Here is a 21,884-nt window from a genome sequence, read left to right as displayed (position 1 = left end):
TTCTTTGACTGGGTGACAAAATAATGGATGAAGGCCGTGCGCTAGATGTAATCTACTTGGATTTCAGCAAAGCCTTTGATATGGTCCCCCACAGAAGACTTGTGAATAAGCTGAAAGGGCTGAACTTAGGACCGAAAGTGGTGAACTGGATAGAAAACTGGTTGACCGACAGGTGGCAGAGGGTGGTGGCAAATGGTATCCTCTCGGAGGAAAAGATGGTGAGCAGTGGGGTTCCTCAGGGGTCGGTGCTGGGGCCCATTTTGTTTAATATATTTGTGAGAGAGATTGCTGAAGGGTTGGAAGGAAGGGTTTGCCTTTTTGCAGATGACACAAAGATAGCCAATAGAGTGGATACCCTGGAGGGAATAGAAACGATGAGAAGGGATCTCCGAAAGTTAGAAGAATGGTCAAGGGTCTGGCAGTTAAAATTTAATAACTAATAATATCCTCGGGGGTATTTACAGCCGTACGGTTTCTCTTATATTGATTAATAATACAGTTCAAAAACCACTCAAAGACTTACTCTAATTTTTATAGATTTTTAAAATATGCATATAGTGCTCAGTAACTGGGTATACCATGCTGAACTGGTTAGCAGTTCTAATTTGTGTCATACCCAACCAGCCATCATCGCACCAGTGCCTCCTCCCTACCAATAATGTTCAAATAAGTATACCCTGTTGGAAAATCCTGTGCATCAAAGAGCATCAAAAAAAATTGTCAATATAAAGTCAGCTACTTACCTTGGTGTTCTGATGGGATGGCTGTTGGTTTTATGTTATTCGGCGGGTACCCAGTTTGTTCCGTGATGTGTAGTGCAATAAATAGTGCCTTAAGGAATGTTCAACTGGTGGGCGAATTGGGAGGGAAAGGTAGGAGAATGCCAGTATGAATTGAGGTGGAAGGGGGGCAGACTCAGGAGTAATGTTAGAAAGTATTTTTTTTACGGAAAGGGTGGTAGATAATGTGGAATGCCCTCCCGCTGGTAGTGGTGGAGATGAAAATGGTAATAGAATTCAAATATGTGTGGGATAAACACAAAGGAATCCTGTTTAGAAGGACTGGATCTATGGAATCTTAGCGGAGATTGGGTGGCAACGCCAGTATTTGGAGAATAAAACCGGTGCAGGATGGACTTCTACAGTCTGTGCCCTGATCGTGGCTGAATAGATATGAAGGGGCTTCGATGTTAGCTTCAGAACTTTTAGTACAGGAACAGTTCTGGGCATACTTTTACGGTCTGTGCCCTGAGAAAGGCAGGGACATACCAAACTCCAGTATACATATAAAGTATTACATACCATATAAAGTGATTTTATCTTGTTGGGCAGACTGGATTGACTGTTTATCTGCCGTCATTTACTATGTTACCATGTTTGTACCAGCTGCTCCATAAAGCAGTCCTTGAATTCATCAAGAAAGTTTACCTCCCTAGCCTGCCCTGGTGTTACATTTACCCAGTCAATATCGGAGTAATTGAAATCACCCAGTATTATTGTGTTCCCCAGTTTGTTAGCCTCTCTAATTTCTGATAACATTTCTACATCTGTCTGTTCATCCTGGTCAGTACATCCTCACATATTGTATTAGTGATGTCATTTGATGGAGTCCATGTGGGACTTTTTCTCCTGCACTTTCTAGATCCTTTGAGAAAGGCTCACTATGCTTGCATGCCTTTTCTTGTCTGCCGCTTAGTTCTTTGTTTTCCACAGAGCTGAATGGGCTTGTTTGCATCTGACTCGCCTTGGTGTCTCAGTGATTGTTTTTTTGTGTTTTCACTGTATTCCTGTCACTGTCATGCAGTCTCTTTTCTTATGTTAGTGAGTGACTTTCAAGTTTTCTTTACTTTTCATTGTTAGCCCAATGTATGTCATTTTATAGGCCTCGGCCTCTCGTCTGGGTATTTTTCATTGATTTTGTTGCAACTGTTTTTCCTGATGATGTGTAAGAAAACTTTCAGCAGCTTCCAGGGCGACAGGACCATATCTATAATGGATACTCATGGTTGTTGCCTGCAATACGTGGGACCCAACCATGACCCTTCTCATTGTAATCTGTTTTTAGGTGTCTGAGAGGGATTTGTGGTAGAGAGAAGCCAAAGGAAAGGCTTTTCAGTGATGATACTTCTGAGGCCAATTGACCTGTCTTACTGGTTTCAATATGTTCCTGATCTTTATTGGAGAAGGGGATTGCATTGACATTGAGAATGTCTTGATCACCCTTGACATTGAGCATCGATACAGGCCATCAGGATTGGTCATAATTTGATTCCTGCCTGAAGTGGAGGAAGAATTTGACCTTGTCTTCATTGGTGCTGAGGGAGAATGATACAGGTCATCTGGTGGAGGCTAGGTTGCCTTGACCTTGCACCTCATTTGTGCACATCACTGACATCACAGGTGTCCTCCAGATTCTCTCAACATGAGAACTGCTCATCCTCGTGACATTGGAAAGTATGTAACAGCCTTCATGGACCTGAGACCCCTGGTTCTGATACACTCCCAAGTAACTCAGGAGAACATGTCTACCCTGTTGTGGTATTCATGCTTTGTTGATAACAGCCCTTGAAGAGCAGCTCAGAGTATCTTTGAGTCTGCCTCTGCTCCTAGGATTCAGAGGAAGAGTCAAAGGTCTTTTTGGAGGAAGAGTCTCCGGGTCTTCCTTTAGATTCCTTCTCACGTCACGAGAAATATAAATGTCCACCTGAGGAGCTCTTGTTCATTGACTTTGTGAGGGAGATGGCGCAGGACATCCCATTTAAGTTAGAAATGGAGGAAGAATCCAGGGCAAAAATATTGGATATTCTTTAATTCCTCAACTTGCTAAAGAAGGCTGTAAAAATGCCTGTTCACAGAATCCTGAAGGAGGTTCAAATAAGAATGTGGAATACTCCTGTATCTTGTTAATAAGAGAGAGTCCTAAGGGCTCCTGGATTTGAGAAGCAGCAGCTTCCTCCCATTTCCATGGTGGTCAAATCTTTCAAAGGAGCCCAGATTGCCAAAACTCACTCCTTGGTGTCCCCTGGAAGGGAACTGGGACTTGTCTTTTAGGAGAAAATATATTCAGAACGCTGTGCTCGCATCCCGCATAGTATCCTAGTAGCTCTTTATGGGCATGTACTTGTGGAACATAGCACACAGTGTAGTGGACACTGTCCTTAAGAATGCCAAAGAACTCCTTGGGCTTGTAGCCAAAAGAAGAGTGTAGAAAATGCATGGTCCATGCGTGATATTTTCTGTGTAGCTTTGAGAGTTTTTGCCATGAGACGCGCCCAGCTGAGGACTTCAAACTTAAAATTTGCTGTGCCTTGCCATAAAGAGAATCTCTTTGGTGGTAGTATTGGAGGCTGCAACACTCATCAGGCAGCATAGTGACACCCTTCGTATCCTCTCCAGGCCCAGTTCAACATAGCTGCCTCTTCTGGGAAGATTCAGTGTGCTAGATATTGGAGGTCCTGTTACTCTAATAGGCGTAGGTACCCTACAATCACCTGCTCTTCCCAGTCCAGACAGGAATCTTGCTCCTGTACCAGACAGCTCAGGGCCTAGAAATCCCAGACTGATCTTCAACCAAAACTGGGGACAGGGTTTTGAATTTAGGCACAGTGCATTACAGAATAGGCTTACTGATAGAACTGAAAAAAAAATTAGCTTGCGGAGCTACTGATAGAAATATGTAATTTATCCTTAAAATCAAGCGTGGTACCGGAAGATTGGAGGGTGGCCAATGTAACGCTGATTTTTAAAAAAGGATCCAGAGGAGAGCCGGGAAATTGTAGAGACTATTATTAAGAACAAAATTACAGAGCATATTCAAAAGCATGGATTAATGAGGCAAAGTCAACATGGATTTAGTGAAGGGAAATCTTGCCTCACCAATCTACTACATTTCTTTGAAGGGGTGAACAAACATGTGGATATAAAGGTGAGCCAGTTGATATTGTGTATCTGGATTTTCAGAAGGCGTTTGACAAAGTACCTCATGAAAGACTCCAGAGGAAATTGGAGAGTCATGGGATAGGAGGGAGTGTTCTATTGTGGATTGAAAACTGGTTAAAAGATAGAAAACAGAGAGTAGGGTTAAATGGTCAGTATTCTCAATGGAGAAGGGTAGTTAGTGGGGTTCCCCAGGGATCTGTGCTGGGATCGCTGCTTTTTAACACATTTATAAATGACCTATAGATGGGAGTAATTAGTGAGGTAATTAAATTTGCTGATGACACAAAGTTATTCCAAGTCGTAAAATCGCGGGAGGATTGTGAAAAATTACAAGAGGACCTTACGAGACTGGGAGACTGGGTGTCTAAATGTGAGCAAGTGCAAAGTGATGCATGTGGGAAAGAGGAACCTGAATTATAGTTACGTCATGCAAGGTTCCACGTTAGGAGTCACGGACCAAGAAAGAGATCTAGGTGTCATTGTTGATGATACGTTGAAACCTTCTGCTCAATGTGCTGCTGCGGCTAAGAAAGCAAATAGAATGTTACATATTATTAGGAAAGGAATGGAAAACAAAATGAGGATGTTATAATGCCTTTGTATCGCTCCATGGTGCGATCGCACCTCGAATATTGTGTTCAATTCTGGTCGCCGCATCTCAAAAAAGATATAGTGGAATTAGAAAAGGTACAGAGAAGGGCGACGAAATGATAAAGGGGATGGGACGACTTCCCTATGAGGAAAGGCTAAAGCAGCTAGGGCTCTTCAGCTTGGAGAAAATGCGGCTGAGAGGAGATATGATAGAGGTCTCTAAAATAATGAGTGGAGTTGAACGGGTAGATGTGAAGCGTCTGTTTCTGCTTTCCAAAAAGTACTAGGACTAGGGGACATGCGATGAAGCTACAATGTAGTAAATTTAAAATGAATCGGAGAAAAGTTTTCTTCACTCAACGTGTAATTAAACTCTGAAATTCGTTGCCAGAGAATGTGGTAAAGGCGGTTAGCTTAGCGGAGTTTTAAAAAGGTTTGGACGGCTTCCTAAAGGAAAAGTCCATAGACCGTTATTAAATGGACTTGGGGAAAATCCACTGTTTCTGGAGTAAGCGGGTATTGGGATCTTGCCAGGTATTTGTGACCTGGATTGGCCACTGTTGGAAACAGGATGCTGGGCTTGATGGACCTTTGGTCTTTCCCAGTATGGCAATACTTATGTACTTAGCGAGTTGTGCCTGTAAATTCTAATTACCAATTAGTGCTCATTGCTTGTTAAGACCTGTTATCAATGCTGATTAGCTTGTTAAGCCAACTAAGTTATGTGTGTGGTTATAAAATACACTTGGATTTCGGTATGGAACACTAGGCGCACTATATAGAATTTGGGGAAATTTCTTTAAAAGCATTTCGGATTGGAACAGCAATCATTTGCAACTTATTGGTAGTGGACAAAATGAGAATCCAGACACCGTGTGAGCAAGGTTTAGGAGCAAAGGCGATAGTGGCTACGTATCATTTCAAGAACTTGAAGCTCAGCACTGTGTAGAAAATTTGTCAACATGACAGCAAAATTCTGACTTAGTTATATTGTTTGAATGTTATTTTACTGTGTTTTAGCTCAAGTATTAACATACAAAAATCACTGGGTAGTAACACTAAAATGTTAGTAACATCAAAATAGCTTAAGATAATTAAATGCTGCTGAATAGTAATATGTAAGTACTAGTAAAAAAGGCCCGTTTCTGACACAAATGAAACGGGCGCTAGCAAGGTTTTCCTTGGAGTGTGTATGTTTGGGAGAGTGTATGTGAGAGTGACTGTTTGAGAGTCAGAGTGAAAGTGTGAGTGTGTGAGAGAGAGAATGAGAGTGTGTGCAAGTGTGTATGTGAGAGAGTGTGTGTGTGAGAATGAGAGTGTGTGCAAGTGTGTATGTGAGACACAGTGTGAGAGAGAGTGTGTGTGTGTGGGCGAGAGAGAGAGTGTGTGTGAGACACAGATTCTCTGTGAGAGTGAGTGTATGAGACCAAGCGAGTGTGTGAGTGACTGTGTGGCACATAGAGAGTGAATGTGATACAGTGTGAGACAGAGTGTGTGAGAGGGAGAGTCAGAAAGACATTGTATATGAGAGAGAGAGTGTGAGCCGTGCCCTCCCAATCCATGGCCATCTGTCCCCTGCCCCCTCCATTCATCCTTTTCCAGCAATTCCCCTATCTCCCTGAGCCCTGCCCTCCCAATCCATGGCCATCCATGTTTCTCTGTCACCTGCCCCCTCCATTCATCCCTATCCAGCATTTCCCCTCTCTGCCTGAGGCCTGCCCTGCAATCCATATCCATCCATGCCCATCTGTCCCCTCCATTCATCCCTATCCAGCAATTCCCCTCTCCCTGAGTCCTGCCCTTCCAATCCATGTCCATCCATGCTCCTCTGTCACCTGGCCCCTCCATTTTTCCCTATCCAGCATTTCCCCTCTCTGCCTGAGGCCTGTCCTGCAATCCATATCCATCCATGCCCATCTGTCCCCTCCATTCATCCCTATCCAGCAATTCCCCTCTCCCTGAGTCCTGCCCTCCCAATCCATGTCCATCCATGCTCCTCTGTCACCTGGCCCCTCCATTTTTCCCTATCCAGCATTTCCCCTCTCTGCCTGAGGCCTGTCCTGCAATCCATATCCATCCATGCCCATCTGTCCCCTCCATTCATCCCTATCCAGCAATTCCCCTCTCCCTGAGTCCTGCCCTTCCAATCCATGTCCATCCATGCTCCTCTGTCACCTGGCCCCTCCATTTTTCCCTATCCAGCATTTCCCCTCTCTGCCTGAGGCCTGTCCTGCAATCCATATCCATCCATGCCCATCGGTCCCCTCCATTCATCCCTATCCAGCAATTCCCCTCTCCCTGAGTCCTGCCCTTCCAATCCATGTCCATCCATGCTCCTCTGTCACCTGGCCCCTCCATTTTTCCCTATCCAGCATTTCCCCTCTCTGCCTGAGGCCTGTCCTGCAATCCATATCCATCCATGCCCATCTGTCCCCTCCATTCATCCCTATCCAGCAATTCCCCTCTCCCTGAGTCCTGCCCTTCCAATCCATGTCCATCCATGCTCCTCTGTCCCCTGGCCCCTCCATTTTTCCCTATCCAGCATTTCCCCTCTCTGCCTGAGGCCTGTCCTGCAATCCATATCCATCCATGCCCATCTGTCCCCTCCATTCATCCCTATCCAGCAATTCCCCTCTCCCTGAGTCCTGCCCTTCCAATCTATGCCCATCCATGCTCCTCTGTCCCCTGCCCCCTCCATTCTTCCTTTTCATGTAATTCCCCTCTCTTCCTTCCATGACCCCTCCTCGCATCCATGCTCCTCTCTGTCCCATGTCCCAGCCTGGCCCGCCCTCTTCTTCCCCCCCCCCCCCCTCCTCTTCGCATCCATGCTGTCGTTTTTCCCCTGCCCTCCTGCTCCCAGTGTTCAACTTTGCTGCCCACCCTCTTCTATCCCCCCAACATCCCTTTTCTTTTTTTTTTTTTTTTTTTATTTACCTCCGTGGTGGCGGTTCCGGCAGCGCAGCGTCAGGGAAGGAGGCGGCGCTCCCGTCTAGCCTTCCCTTCGCTGTGTTCCGCCTTCTTCTGACGTCATCATTGACGTCAGAAGAAGGCGGAACACAGCGAAGGGAAGGCTAGACGTCGGGAGCGCCGCCTCCTTCCCTGACGCTGCGCTGCCGGAACCGCCACCACAGAGGTAAATGTAATATAGTAAAACGCACCGTGCGTGGGTGCAATCCGTTTGTTTTTTTTTCTGCCCTCGCGATCCGTGTGTTTTCCCCGCCCTCGACGTCATGACGTTTGACGCGAGGGCGGGGCAGAGACGGCTGGGTGGCTTCACACCACGAACGCCACGAACCCCACGAACCCTTCAGGGAGTGTTTTTTAGTGACTTCAGAACGTTGTCCTCATTAGAACGTTCACGGTGCGTTTTATTATATTAGATGATGAGTATGTACATAAAATTTGTTGTTGAAATTCAAAGTGGTTCCTAAGAAAACTCAAAAAACCTGTAGGCGGTTACCTTTTTTTAAAACCTCACCTGTAGATATATTTCATCAGCCGGCTCGCCCTTATCTACATATTTATTCACCCCTTCAAAGAGATGTAGCAAATTGGTGAAGCAAATTATGAATTTTTTTTCCTATAAGCTAAAATGTTCCCTCTGTATAGAAGAATTCACAAACAGGTGATGTTCTTAACAATAAAAATGATTGCCCAACTGTATTGAAATTTTGCACAGGGACATTTCTGAAAATGAACACTTCTAGAATTGTTGCTAATAAAATTCAGATATTTCTTTTGCTAATAAAACTCAGATGTTTCTTTTCCAAGTTGTATTTTATTTTGCTTTGTAGAGTTACTCCATGTCTGTTTATCTTGTACGGCAACTCACTTCTGCAATGTTGTTGCAAAAGTTGAAATTAAAAGGCATTCGAAATCCAGATCATTCCAGAGCACTGAGTAAGTAAACTTTACTTTTCAGTTGAAACATTTGTTGAAATGTCAGATATCTTGCATTTGCCTGTAAAAACATTGTAGTTATGTTGTATGTTATTGTTTTACACCCTGTGGAATAGGATATGTAACCAGTGTCTTAGAGAAAGAAGATCACAGCAACTATGTGCAGCCTGTTTTCTCTTTGGAATTTAAGTGCACTTTTGATTCAGGATAATGCATTTGATATACCGCCATCCATCTATAAACTGAATGCCATATTAAGAAGTATACATACATAACATTTTGGGATGCTATTGGATCTTCTTTGGACACTTGTTTCAGCGATACATGGTCAATTAGATTCTATTGTGCACTGCTTTTAGGAGGCAATTTTCAAAAGGCCCATATAATTACAAACTATGGGCACTTTTAATCCATATACCTTATGCAAATTTTTCAAAGTGACTTTCCACATTATTTGATTATCAATAGAAATCAAACAAAATAAAACATGGAAAAGAAAATAAGATGATACCTTTTTTATTGGACATAATTTAATACATTTCTTGATTAGCTTTCAAAGAAATGTATTAAGTTATGTCCAATAAAAAAGGTATCATCTTATTTTCTTTTCCATGTTTTATTTTGTTTGATTTCTATTGATAACCTTTAAGAGTGGACTAACACGGCTGCCACACCTCTCACATTATTTGATAATTAGCACATGCCAAGTATGCATGCTAAAAACATCAGTTTACTTTGTATTTGCTGTTTGCGGTGTTTATGGGGAAGAGAGCAGAATATGGAGAGGTAAGATTTGCCTCTAAATTTTGTCAGGATTTCTGTTTCTGAAGGTTTAAAATGTTTGAATTTTGCTTTTCATGAACATATTTAATATGTGCAGCTTTTTTAGTTCAGTTTTGTTTTTTTAAAGTTATATAAAACAACAAATAACCAACAAAAATATTAAAACAGGTAGAATTTAACAAATGTAAATAGACATTAATAATGATAGAGAGACCAATGCCGAGAGAGAGAAAAGAGAAGACTTATCCTAATTAACTTATTCTAGATTAAGTTGATGTTTTTTGAAAATAGTTCAGTTGGTTCCCACATAGTAGGTATGATTTTTTTTTTCAGCCATATAAAGTTCGTAGCATCTGTGAAGGCAAACTATTTCACCAGAAGTTGAGAAATTTTGTGTTTTAAAAAAATTCCTAAGAATGTGTTGTATGCCAATACCGATTAAAGCATCAATCAGTTTAGGTTTACAGAGAGTTTCAGCAAATCCAGGATGTAAAGAATTTAGTAAGATAACATCTACTGAAATGTCAAATGCACAGTTATCTATTTCTTGGATTGTGAGCATTATGTCAGACCAGAATGATTTAATCTGAGGGTAGTGAAAATATCATGTAAGACAGTGTGCCAGAGGATTGGGCGCAATGCCAGCAGATATCTGAATCTTGTAGTCTAGCATGCCACATTTTCCGAGTGGTCATTGGAGTTTTGTGTAGAAAAAAGAATAAAGACTGAAAGAGGCTGGCTGCTAGAAGCAGACGAGTTATTGTATTCCAGAGTAACATCCAATTTGGTTGCAAGGAGGTATTGGCAATATCTTTTTGTCATGTATCTTGTATGTCTCACCAATTTATTTCTTTGAAGGTGTGAATAAATGTGGATAAAGATTAGCCGGTTGATGTAGTATACCTTGTTTTTCAGAATGTTTTTGACAAAGTTCCTCATGAACTTTCCTGAGAAAATTAAGGAGTCATGGGATAGGTGGCAATGTTCTATCGTGGATTAGGAATCAGTTATTAGAAAGCAGAGAGTAGGGTTAAATGCCCATTTCTCTCAATGGAGGAGGGTAAATAGTAGAGTAGACTGATGCTATTTAACATATTTATAAATGATCTGGAAATCAGAATGACAAGTGAGGTGATTAAATTTGCAATTGACACAACTATTAGAAGTTGTAAAAACATATGCAGACTGTGAAATGTTGCAGGGAAACTTAGGAAATTGGAATACTGGGCATCCGAATGCCAGATGAAATTTAATGTAGACAAATGCAAAGTAATGCACATTGGGAAGAATAATTTGAATCATAGTTACCTGATGCTAGGGTCCACTTTGGGGGTCAGCACCCAAGAAAAAGATCTAGGTGTCGTAGATAATATCTGCCCAGAGTGCGTCGGCAGCCAAAAAAGCAAACTGGATGCTAGGAATTATTAGGAAAGGGATGGTGAGTAAGACTAAGAATACTATAATGCCTTTGTATTGCTCCATGGTGCAACCTCACCTTGAGTATTGCGTTTAGTTCTGGTCATCGTATCTCCAAAAAGATATAGCGGAATTAGAAAAGGTTCAAAGAAGAGCAACCAAAATGATAAAGGTGATATAACTCCTCTCATTTGAGGGCAGTCTAAAAAGGTTAGGACTCTTCAGCTTGGGAAAGAGACTGCTGAGGGGAGATATGATTGAGGTCTACAAAATCCTGAGTAGAAGTAGATTGATTTTTTACTCGTTCCAAAAGTACAAAGACTAGGGGACACTCAATGAAGCTACGTGGAAATACTTTAAACCAAAGGAGGAAAATTTTTTTCACTCAACAAATATTTAAGCTCCGGAAGATGTAGTAATAGCAGTTAGTGTATCGGGGTTTAAAAGAGGTTTGGACAAGTTCCTGGAGAAAAAGTCCATAGTCTGCTATTGAGACAGACATGGGGAAGCTATGGTATGGTATCCTTGCTTGGGCATAGTTGGAAACAGGATACTGGGCTAGATGGATCATTGGTCTGATTCAGTATGATTGTTCTTATATGTTGAGACTGCCTAACAGTAACAGATTAGAGATCTGGCTTTTGTTGACAGGGCTTTCGCTAATTTTTTTTTACTTTGTTCTTTATCATTCTGTTAATTTATATGATTTTACTCTGTTTAGAGAGTGTATTCTCCATGACCAGTCTTTTACATGATGTGTACGGTATATTGTTATGGAACACCTCTTTTCTAATGATATGTTTTTAGTAGTTGTATGTAATATGTTGCACTTTGATTTGTTGGTTTTAATATTTATGTATTGCTTGTTTTACCTTAATTTTTATTCATGTATTATAGATATAACTATATGTTTTGTAACTGTCATTTTTTATTTAGTATGTTTATTTTATTATTTGTATTATTTTTAGACTCCTGAGGCCAAAAAACAGCATGTTTCTAGTCTTTGTATGTTAGAATAAATTTCTTCACAATTTGTACATCTAGCTTTATTTGTAGTGTCACCTTTGCTGTGTTTGATCTGTGTGATTTCAAGGGACTTTGTTCTTCTGTTTTCTTTGTTGGTCTTACCATATTTGTCACCAGTCATCTATAGGACTTCCTGTCCTGGTGGATAAATTAATCTGGCAGAAGGAATCTCTTTCCAAATCCCTCCAACTCTTTAATGACAGATGTGCCCAGACTGGGCTGTGAAGCTCATTTAGGTGGGCTTTCTACCCAAGGTATATGGTCTGCTAAGGAAAACATCCACCAGAAAAACATTTGGAATGCTCTAAAGGCTTTCAGGGATTGGTTGTTACAGTCATTGTGGTTCAGATGGACAACCAGACGGCCATGTGTTAGGTAAACATGTAGGAAGGACTGGAGGCATACCTTCTTTATTGGGAGACTGTGTTATGTTCTGATTTGTTTGTGCACTGCACCCTACAATAAGCTACTGTTTTTTTTTTTTAATGTGGAAATGAGCCATTTACTACTACTACTTTTTGCCACTCCTTTCGACAAGATGTTGCCTCAGTTTTGCTCCAGGATAGGGTTCCATGGCAGATTAGCTTCGGATGCCTGCCTGCCTTCTTCTGCATTGGGAACAGTGTCTTCTGTGTGTATCTTCTGATACCCTTCATAGCAAAGACCATTCTGAAGCTCCGGCAGGTTCATGAGCCATGATTCCCAAAGCCCCATGTTGACCGAGACAAGTGCTGTTCCAACTTCAGTTGCACCTTTCCGTCGAGTGTCCTATGAGTCAAGAGTTTTTGTTTTCTAGCACTGATCACCCACGAACCACTCTATTGCATCCCAACTTGCAGTTCCCTAGCCTTTAGTCCCTGAACTTGTCTGACATTGTCTTGATAGCTGCTAGGAAGAATTTCACTGAGGGTATATGTTTTTAAATGAAAGAAGTTTGCTGTCTGGTGTGAGGGTGAGAGGCCGTAGATCCCTTCATTTGCTCTACACAAAAACTGCTTGTATATCTTCTACGTCTCTAAGAGGCAGTTTTCACTGAGGGTATATGTTTTTAAATGAAAGAAGTTTGCTGTCTGGTGTGAGGGTGAGGCCGTAGATCCCTTCATTTGCTCTACACAAAAACTGCTTGTATATCTTCTACGTCTCTAAGAGGCAGTTCTCAAGACAAACTCAGTAAGGTTTTACCTTAGTGCATTTAGAACTATCATTAGATAGAAGGTAAACTCATTTCTGCACATCCTTGCTTGCTGCTTATCAAACATCTCATCAGGCCTCCCACATGAGACCTCAATGTTGTACTGACCTAGCTGAGAATGCTCCTTTCAAGCTACTAGATAGCTGTCACTTAATTCTCCGAGGACAAGCAGGCTGCTTGTTCTCACTGATGGGTGACGTCCACGGCAGCCCCTCCAATCGGAATCTTCACTAGCAAAGTCATTTGCTAGCCCTCGCGCGCCCGCGCGCACCGCGCATGCGCGGCCGTCTTCCCGTCCGAAACCGGCTCGTGCCGGCCAGTCTTCTTTTGTCCGCACTCGGTACGGTCGTGTTTTCGCCGTGTCGAGCCCCGGAAAGTCGACCTCGCGCGTCCTTGTTTCTTTGGCGTGTTATTTTTTATTCGGAAAATCTTTCAAAAGTGTGGGAAGTGCTCCGGAAGGCCCTTCGGGTTCCGTTCGTCCCTTCCCATATTTTCAGTCTTTGCCCCGGTAAGTTTTCTTTCGTCGTCGGGGTAGGCCTCTTTCGGCCTCGGTCGAGATTTTTCTCCCTCAAAGTTTGATTTTGCCGGCGTGATTTTTCCGCACATGACATCGAAGCCTTCCAGCGGCTTCAAGAAGTGCACCCAGTGCGCCCGGGTAATCTCGCTCACTGACAGGCACGCGTCGTGTCTTCAGTGTCTGGGGGCCGGGCACCGCCCTCAGGCCTGTAGTCTGTGTTCCCTTTTGCAAAGGCGGACTCAGGTAGCGAGATTGGCCCAGTGGAACGTTTTGTTCTCGGGCTCTTCGTCGGCATCGGCACCGGGGGTATCGTGTGCATCGACGTCTTCAGCGTCCAGAGCTTCATCCTCGGCCGCCAGTGCATCGAGGCATCGGCCCTCTGCATCGGCGCCGAGACATCGGATAGCTGCATCGACGTCGGTGGTACCGGGACCTTGTCTGCTGATGTCGTCGGACGGTGGTGCATCGTCAGGAGTGCAGGTGAGGGCTGTCCATTCCCCTGCTGGTGGCGGTGAGCCTTCGGGTGGGTCTCCCCCTACCCTGAGGGCTCCTGCGGTACAGCCCCCCCCCGAGACCGACCTCCTTCGGTCTCGGCCCCGAGGAAGCGACGGCTGGATTCTACGTCCTCGTCGGTACCGGGAAGCTCCGGTGACATGCTTCGGAAAAAGTCGAAGAAGCATCGACACCGGTCCCCTTCCCGTGTCGGTACCGAGAGCTCTGGGTCGCCGAGGGAGTCGGCACCCAGCAGGCATCGGCACCGAGAGGACCGCTCACCCTCTGTTCAGGAGGTGTCGATGCGCTCCGCTCTGGACAGCCCGGAACAGCCTCCATGCCCGGAACAGGTTCTGACGTCGACGCCTGCATCGACTTCCATGCCTTTCTCTGCAGCCGCTTTGAACGAGAGCCTCCGGGCCGTTCTCCCAGAGATTCTGGGAGAGCTGTTGCGCCCTACCCCTCCGGTACCGGCGGTGCTTGCGCCTCCGGTACCGTCGAGCGTGGCGCCGGCTGGCCCATCGCCCGGGGTGAGGTCCCCGACGTCGGTGCCGCGTGCGGTACCGACTGCGGCCACCTCCCAGGAGGGCTCCCCGACTACGTCGGCGGAGGGAGCTTCGCCGATGCGGGCGAGGGAGTCTACCTCTCGACGCCCCCATCATGGACGTGGCTCCACGGAGTCGAGTCGGGCACGGTTGCAGACACAGGTCCGTGAACTTGTGTCTGACACCGAGGGTGAGGCCTCGTGGGAAGAGGAAGAAGACCCCAGATATTTCTCTGACGAGGAGTCTGAGGGTCTTCCTTCCGATCCCACTCCCTCTCCTGAAAGACAGCTTTCTCCTCCCGAGAGTCTGTCTTTCGCTTCCTTTGTCCGGGAGATGTCTACGGCCATCCCCTTCCCGGTGGTTGTGGAGGACGAGCCCAGGGCTGAAATGTTTGAGCTCCTGGACTATCCTTCTCCACCTAAGGAAGCGTCCACTGTTCCCTTGCACCATGTCCTAAAAAAGACATTGCTTGCGAACTGGACAAAACCCTTAACTAATCCCCACATCCCCAAGAAGATCGAGTCCCAGTACCGGATCCATGGGGACCCAGATCTGATGCGCACTCAGTTGCCTCATGATTCTGGAGTTGTGGATCTGGCCCTAAAGAAGGCTAAGAGTTCTAGGGAGCATGCTTCGGCGCCCCCGGGCAAAGACTCTAGAACCTTAGACTCCTTTGGGAGGAAGGCCTACCATTCTTCTATGCTCATGGCCAAAATCCAGTCTTACCAGCTCTACACGAGCATACACATGCGGAACAATGTGCGGCAGTTGGCGGGCTTGGTTGATGCTCTTCCCCCTGAGCAAGCCAAGCCTTTTCAGGAGGTGGTCAGGCAGCTGAAGGCGTGCAGAAAATTCCTGGCCAGAGGGGTGTATGACACCTTTGATGTTGCGTCCAGGGCCGCTGCTCAGGGTGTGGTGATGCGCAGGCTCTCATGGCTGCGTGCCTCCGACCTGGAGAATAGAATCCAGCAGCGGATTGCGGACTCGCCTTGCCGTGCGGATAATATTTTTGGAGAGAAAGTCGAACAGGTGGTAGAGCATCTCCACCAGCGGGACACCGCATTCGACAAGTTCTCCCGCCGGCAGCCTTCAGCTTCTACCTCTACAGGTAGACGATTTTTCGGGGGAAGGAAGACTGTTCCCTACTCTTCTGGCAAGCGTAGGTACAATCCTCCTTCTCGACAGCCTGCGGCCCAGGCTAAGCCCCAGCGTGCTCGCTCTCGTCAGCAGCGTGCGACTCAGCAAGGCCCCTCGGCTCCCCAGCAAAAGCAAGGGACGAGCTTTTGACTGGCTCCAGCAGAGCATAGCCGACATCCAAGTGTCAGTGCCGGGCGACCTGCCAGTAGGAGGGAGGTTGAAAGCTTTTCACCAAAGGTGGCCTCTCATAACCTCCGATCAGTGGGTTCTCCAAATAGTCCGGCAAGGATACACCCTCAATTTGGCCTCAAAACCTCCAAATTGTCCACCGGGAGCTCAGTCTTACAGCTTCCAGCACAAGCGAGTACTTGCAGAGGAACTCTCCGCCCTTCTCAGCGCCAATGCGGTCGAGCCCTTGCCATCCGAGCAAGAAGGGCTGGGATTCTATTCCAGGTACTTCCTTGTGGAAAAGAAAACAGGAGGGATGCGTCCCATCCTAGACCTAAGGGCCCTGAACAAATATCTGGTCAAAGAAAAGTTCAGGATGCTTTCCCTGGGCACCCTACTTCCCATGATTCAGGAAAACGATTGGCTATGCTCTCTGGACTTGAAGGATGCCTACACACACATCCCGATACTGCCAGCTCACAGACAGTATCTGCGATTTCAGCTGGGCACACGTCACTTCCAGTACTGTGTGCTACCCTTTGGGCTCGCCTCTGCGCCCAGGGTGTTCACAAAGTGCTTGGCTGTAGTAGCAGCAGCACTTCGCAGGCTGGGGGTGCATGTGTTCCCATATCTCGACGATTGGCTGGTGAAGAACACATCCGAGGCAAGAGCCCTGCAGTCCATGCAGATGACTATTCGCCTCCTGGAGCTACTGGGGTTTGTGATAAATTACCCAAAGTCCCATCTTCTCCCAGTGCAGAAACTCGAATTCATAGGAGCTCTGCTGGATTCTCGGACGGCTCGCGCCTATCTCCCAGAGGCGAGAGCCAACAACCTGTTGTCCCTCGTCTCGCGGGTGCGAGCGTCCCAGCAGATCACAGCTCGGCAGATGTTGAGATTGCTGGGCCACATGGCCTCCACAGTTCATGTGACTCCCATGGCCCGCCTTCACATGAGATCTGCTCAATGGACCCTAGCCTCCCAGTGGTTTCAGGCTGCTGGGGATCTAGAAGACGTGATCCACCTGTCCACGAGTTTTCTCGAATCCCTGTATTGGTGGACGATTTGGTCCAATTTGACTCTGGGACGTCCTTTCCAAATTCCTCAGCCACAAAAAGTGCTGACCACGGATGCGTCTCTCCTGGGATGGGGAGCTCATGTCGATGGGCTTCACACCCAAGGAAGCTGGTCCCTCCAGGAACGCGATCTGCAGATCAATCTCCTGGAGTTGCGAGCGATCTGGAACGCTCTGAAGGCTTTCAGAGATCGGCTGTCCCACCAAATTATCCAAATTCAGACAGACAACCAGGTTGCCATGTACTACGTCAACAAGCAGGGGGGCACCGGATCTCGCCACCTGTGTCAGAAGGCCGTCAGCATGTGGCTCTGGGCTCGCCGTCACGGCATGGTGCTCCAAGCCACATATCTGGCAGGCGTAAACAACAGTCTGGCCGACAGACTGAGCAGGATTATGCAACCTCACGAGTGGTCGCTCAACTCCCGAGTGGTGCGTCAGATCTTCCAAGCGTGGGGCACCCCCTTGGTGGATCTCTTTGCATCTCGAGCAAACCACAAAGTCCCTCAGTTCTGTTCCAGGCTTCAGGCCCACGGCAGACTGGCATCGGATGCCTTCCTCCTGGATTGGGGGGAGGGCCTGCTGTATGCTTATCCTCCCATTCCTTTGGTGGGGAAGACTTTGTTGAAACTCAAGCAAGACCGAGGCACCATGATTCTGATTGCTCCTTTTTGGCCGCGTCAGATCTGGTTCCCTCTTCTTCTGGAGTTATCCTCCGAAGAACCGTGGAGATTGGAGTGTTTTCCGACCCTCATCACACAGGACGAAGGGGCTCTTCTGCATCCCAGCCTCCGGTCCCTGGCTCTCACGGCCTGGATGTTGAGAGCGTAGACTTTGCCTCTTTGGGTCTGTCAGAGGGTGTCTCCCGCATCTTGCTTGCTTCCAGGAAAGATTCCACTAAGAGGAGTTACTTCTTTCTATGGAGGAGGTTTGCCGTCTGGTGTGACAGCAAGGCCCTAGATCCTCGCTCTTGTCCTACACAGACCCTGCTTGAATACCTTCTGCACTTGTCTGAGTCTGGTCTCAAGACCAACTCCGTAAGGGTTCACTTTAGTGCAATCAGTGCATACCATTACCATGTGGAAGGTAAGCCGATCTCAGGACAGCCTTTAGTTGTTCGCTTCATGAGAGGTTTGCTTTTGTCAAAGCCCCCCATCAAACCTCCTACAGTGTCATGGGATCTCAATGTCGTTCTCACCCAGCTGATGAAACCTCCTTTTGAGCCACTGAATTCCTGCCATCTGAAGTACTTGACCTGGAAGGTCATTTTCTTGGTGGCAGTTACTTCAGCTCGTAGAGTCAGTGAGCTTCAGGCCCTGGTAGCCCAGGCCCCTTACACCAAATTTCATCATAACAGAGTAGTCCTCCGCACTCACCCTAAGTTCTTGCCAAAGGTTGTGTCGGAGTTCCATCTGAACCAGTCAATTGTCTTGCCAACATTCTTTCCCCGTCCTCATTCCTGCCCTGCTGAACGTCAGCTGCACACATTGGACTGCAAGAGAGCATTGGCCTTCTACCTGGAGCGGACACAGCCCAACAGACAGTCCGCCCAATTGTTTGTTTCTTTTGATCCCAATAGGAGGGGAGTGGCTGTAGGGAAACGCACCATATCCAATTGGCTAGCAGATTGCATTTCCTTCACTTACGCCCAGGCGGGGCTGACTCTTGAGGGTCATGTCACGGCTCATAATGTTAGAGCCATGGCTGCGTCGGTAGCCCACTTGAAGTCAGCCTCCATTGAAGAAATTTGCAAAGCTGCGACGTGGTCATCTGTCCACACATTCACATCTCATTACTGCCTGCAGCAGGATACCCGACGCGACAGTCAGTTCGGGCAGTCAGTTCTTCAGAACCTGTTTGGGCTTTAGGATCCAACTCCACCCCCCGAGGGCCCTGTTTGTTCTGTTCCAGGCTGCACTCTCAGTTAGTTGGTAAATTTTTTAGGTCAATCTCAGTTATGTCCTCGCCGTTGCGAGGCCCAATTGACCATGGTTGTTGTTTTGAGTGAGCCTGGGGGCTAGGGATACCCCATCAGTGAGAACAAGCAGCCTGCTTGTCCTCGGAGAAAGCGAATGCTACATACCTGTAGAAGGTATTCTCCGAGGACAGCAGGCTGATTGTTCTCACAAACCCGCCCGCCTCCCCTTTGGAGTTGTGTCTTCCCTTCTCTTGTCTTGCTACATATGAGACTGGCCGGCACGAGCCGGTTTCGGGCGGGAAGACGGCCGCGCATGCGCGGTGCGAGCGGGCGCGCGAGGGCTAGCAAATGACTTTGCTAGTGAAGATTACGATTGGAGGGGCTGCCGTGGACGTCACCCATCAGTGAGAACAATCAGCCTGCTGTCCTCGGAGAATACCTTCTACAGGTATGTAGCATTCGCTGTACCTGACCTGGAAGGTCTTTTATTTTGGACTGCATTTCAGTTGAAATTTTCATCACGATTAAAGGTATGTTAACTTACTCAAAAAAAAATTCCCCGCTGCATCTCCTCGTGACTCTGGACAAGTCACTTAACTCTTCATTGCCCAGAGTAGCAAGGAGCTGTAGTGGGAAAAAAGAAGACCCCCAGACAACATACCTTTAATCACATGATTAATCATGCAATTGCAATTACAAATTTTGTCAAAATGCAGCCCTAAATAAATTGAAGAATAAAAAGTAATGAAAAGGTAAGAGATACAAAATTACAAATTAAAGAATCTAAAACTGCTTGCAGAATAGCTATAGCTTTCAGAACTACATCAGGTTTAGGTTATTTGATTTGATTAACCGCTTAGGGAAAACTGTCAAAGCTGGATACAATATAAAATATAAGTTAGGATTGATGTCCGAAAAGAATGCCAACAACATAAAGTAAAGAAAGATAAAAGTGAAAGTACTGCTAAGATCACGTGTCCCTAGTCCCGGTGTATAATCCCTCACCCCACTGCTCACAGCTAAAAACAGCCTAAGAAGAGCAAACTGAAATGTCTACAACAAAAGCTTCACAAAAAAAGATGTGCTTTCAAAAACTGCTTAAATGTTACAATCAAAGTTTCCATCCGTAGGAAACCTGGTAACTGGTTCCAGAGCATAGGACCCACTATAGTAAACAAAGAATTATGTAAAGAGCTCAGGGAGACTTGATGAAAGGAAGGTACCACTAATTGGCCCTTTTGCACTGAACACAAAGCCCTGGCAAGGATATATAGGGTATCAAAACCCAAGATAAAAACAAAGGGGAGCCCACCTGAAGAACCGTATGAATCGTTACCAATATCTCAAAGGTTACTCTAAAAGTGATCAGTAACCAATGTTCGGCTTGCAATAAAGGGGTAATATGGTCAGATTTCTTCGCCCCAAATAGGAGCTTGACAACAATGTTCTGGATCAGCTGAAGTCGCTTGAACTCTGAGTCAGACCCCTGAACAAAGAGTTACAGTGGTACAGTAGTGTGAAAGCACCAAGGCGTGTATGATAATTCATAAAGCCCTTTTGTCCAGTAGCCATTGCTCCAAACATCTGCCAAAGTTTAAATAAGCACTTACCTAAGCAGTTATTTTAGCGTGCAGAGTTAGTGAGCTTTAGGCCCTAGTAACTGGTTTATCTTGTACTGTTTTTAAATAACAGACTGGTTTTCGAACCCATCCAATGTTCCTTCCCAAAGTTGTGTCAGAGTTCCTTCTTAGTTAATAGTCCTTGCAACCCTTTTTCCTAAACCTCATGCCCATAAAGGTGAAATTGTATTCAAGAAAGCCTTGGCTTTCTATCTGGAACACACTGAAGCCTATAGAAAATCCGCCCAGCTTTTTGTTTCTTTTGACTTAAACAGGATAAGGACTGCCATTGGCTAGCAAAATGAGAAGACAGCAATAACATAGCCTCTTGCTACCCAAAATATACGTACATAAGTACATAAGTACATAAGTAGTGCCATACTGGGAAAGACCAAAGGTCCATCTAGCCCAGCATCCTGTCACCGACAGTGGCCAATCCAGGCACGCTCCCCAAACGTAAAAACATTCCAGACAAGTTATACCTAAAAATACCTGTTGCGACACTACTTGTTCTTTACACTTTTTATGTTAAAGGAAACCTGTAGCTAGAGAGTCTGGTATGTGAGTATTTGTAGTCATGCTTGCCTTCAGCGAAAACAAAGTTGCTTACGTGTAGTGGGTGTTCTCTGAAGACAGTAGGTCTCCGAGTCCCTTACAACTCATTAGTTTCTTATAGCTAGTAATGGACTGCGGAAGTCCCACGTGACAGCGGCAGGCATGAACAGTTACACGTGTGTGATGAGTGGCTCAAATGCTTCTGGAAAATTTGTTGAGGTACTTTTTGGACTCCCAACAGTGATTTTACCCATATGTGATGACTTGAGTCCTGCTGTCCTCAGAGAACACTTACTTACAAGTAAGCAACCGCTTTTTCTGCTGTCATTTGTGCACACATTTATATTTAAAATATCTAGTTGCCTAGATCATCTAAATGAAAATCCCCCCCCTTGCTGAGCATCTAGATTAATTGCCAAGTTTTACTGGGCACAAACAAGTGGATGGGGTTAAGTTAAGGGAAGTATGCTGTGTACTTGATGCTGTGTTAATATGCTAAACAAATGTGCAAAATTTAGCAAATTTAGAAACGCAGCATTTTTGAATATCACCTGCTGCGATTTTGTTAAAGAATTGGTTTCATGTAGCACACCAGAATTATTATTTTTTTGTATGTATAACTTTGTTCTCAGTTAAAGAAAAACTTACTGCAGATCCTGACAGCGAAGTTGCTACAACCAGTTTACGAGTTTCTTTGATGTGCCCTGTAAGTAAAGCTATTTAGTAAGTAAACCTTAATATAGTTAAGGATGGAAGAAGAAATTTCCAAATTATAATCTGACTGCATGTCATAACATACCAAAACATCAAAAATAAAGATTAATAGCAGTTTATAAGTTGAAACTTAGAAAATTAAAATTTCATAAGCTTATGGCCAAGTTGCTTGCCTTCTAATAAGTTGTAGTATTTGTTGAATTACCACTTTAATTCACTTTGAAATACCTTTCCCTACACAGATGTATAGTACTTAAATATAATACTGTCCACCTCCACAAGAACAGAAGTAACTTTG

General features: G+C 45.4%; 1 protein-coding gene across 3 annotated transcripts in view; it reads left to right on the top strand.

The window, feature by feature from the left end:
- Nucleotides 1-21,884, top strand: part of PIAS2 (protein inhibitor of activated STAT 2) — a 133,260-nt gene that overhangs the window by 58,236 nt on the left and 53,140 nt on the right. For all 3 annotated transcript variants that reach the window (XM_030192913.1, XM_030192910.1, XM_030192911.1), the window contains 2 exons: nucleotides 8,324-8,429; nucleotides 21,505-21,578. In XM_030192913.1, coding sequence (XP_030048773.1) covers nucleotides 8,324-8,429; nucleotides 21,505-21,578 — 180 coding nt within the window. The remainder of the gene's footprint in view (nucleotides 1-8,323; nucleotides 8,430-21,504; nucleotides 21,579-21,884) is intronic.

Source organism: Microcaecilia unicolor, chromosome 2 (genome assembly GCF_901765095.1).
Source record: "Microcaecilia unicolor chromosome 2, aMicUni1.1, whole genome shotgun sequence".
Classification (NCBI taxonomy): domain Eukaryota; kingdom Metazoa; phylum Chordata; class Amphibia; order Gymnophiona; family Siphonopidae; genus Microcaecilia; species Microcaecilia unicolor.
This window is presented reverse-complemented; position numbering and strand designations above follow the sequence as displayed.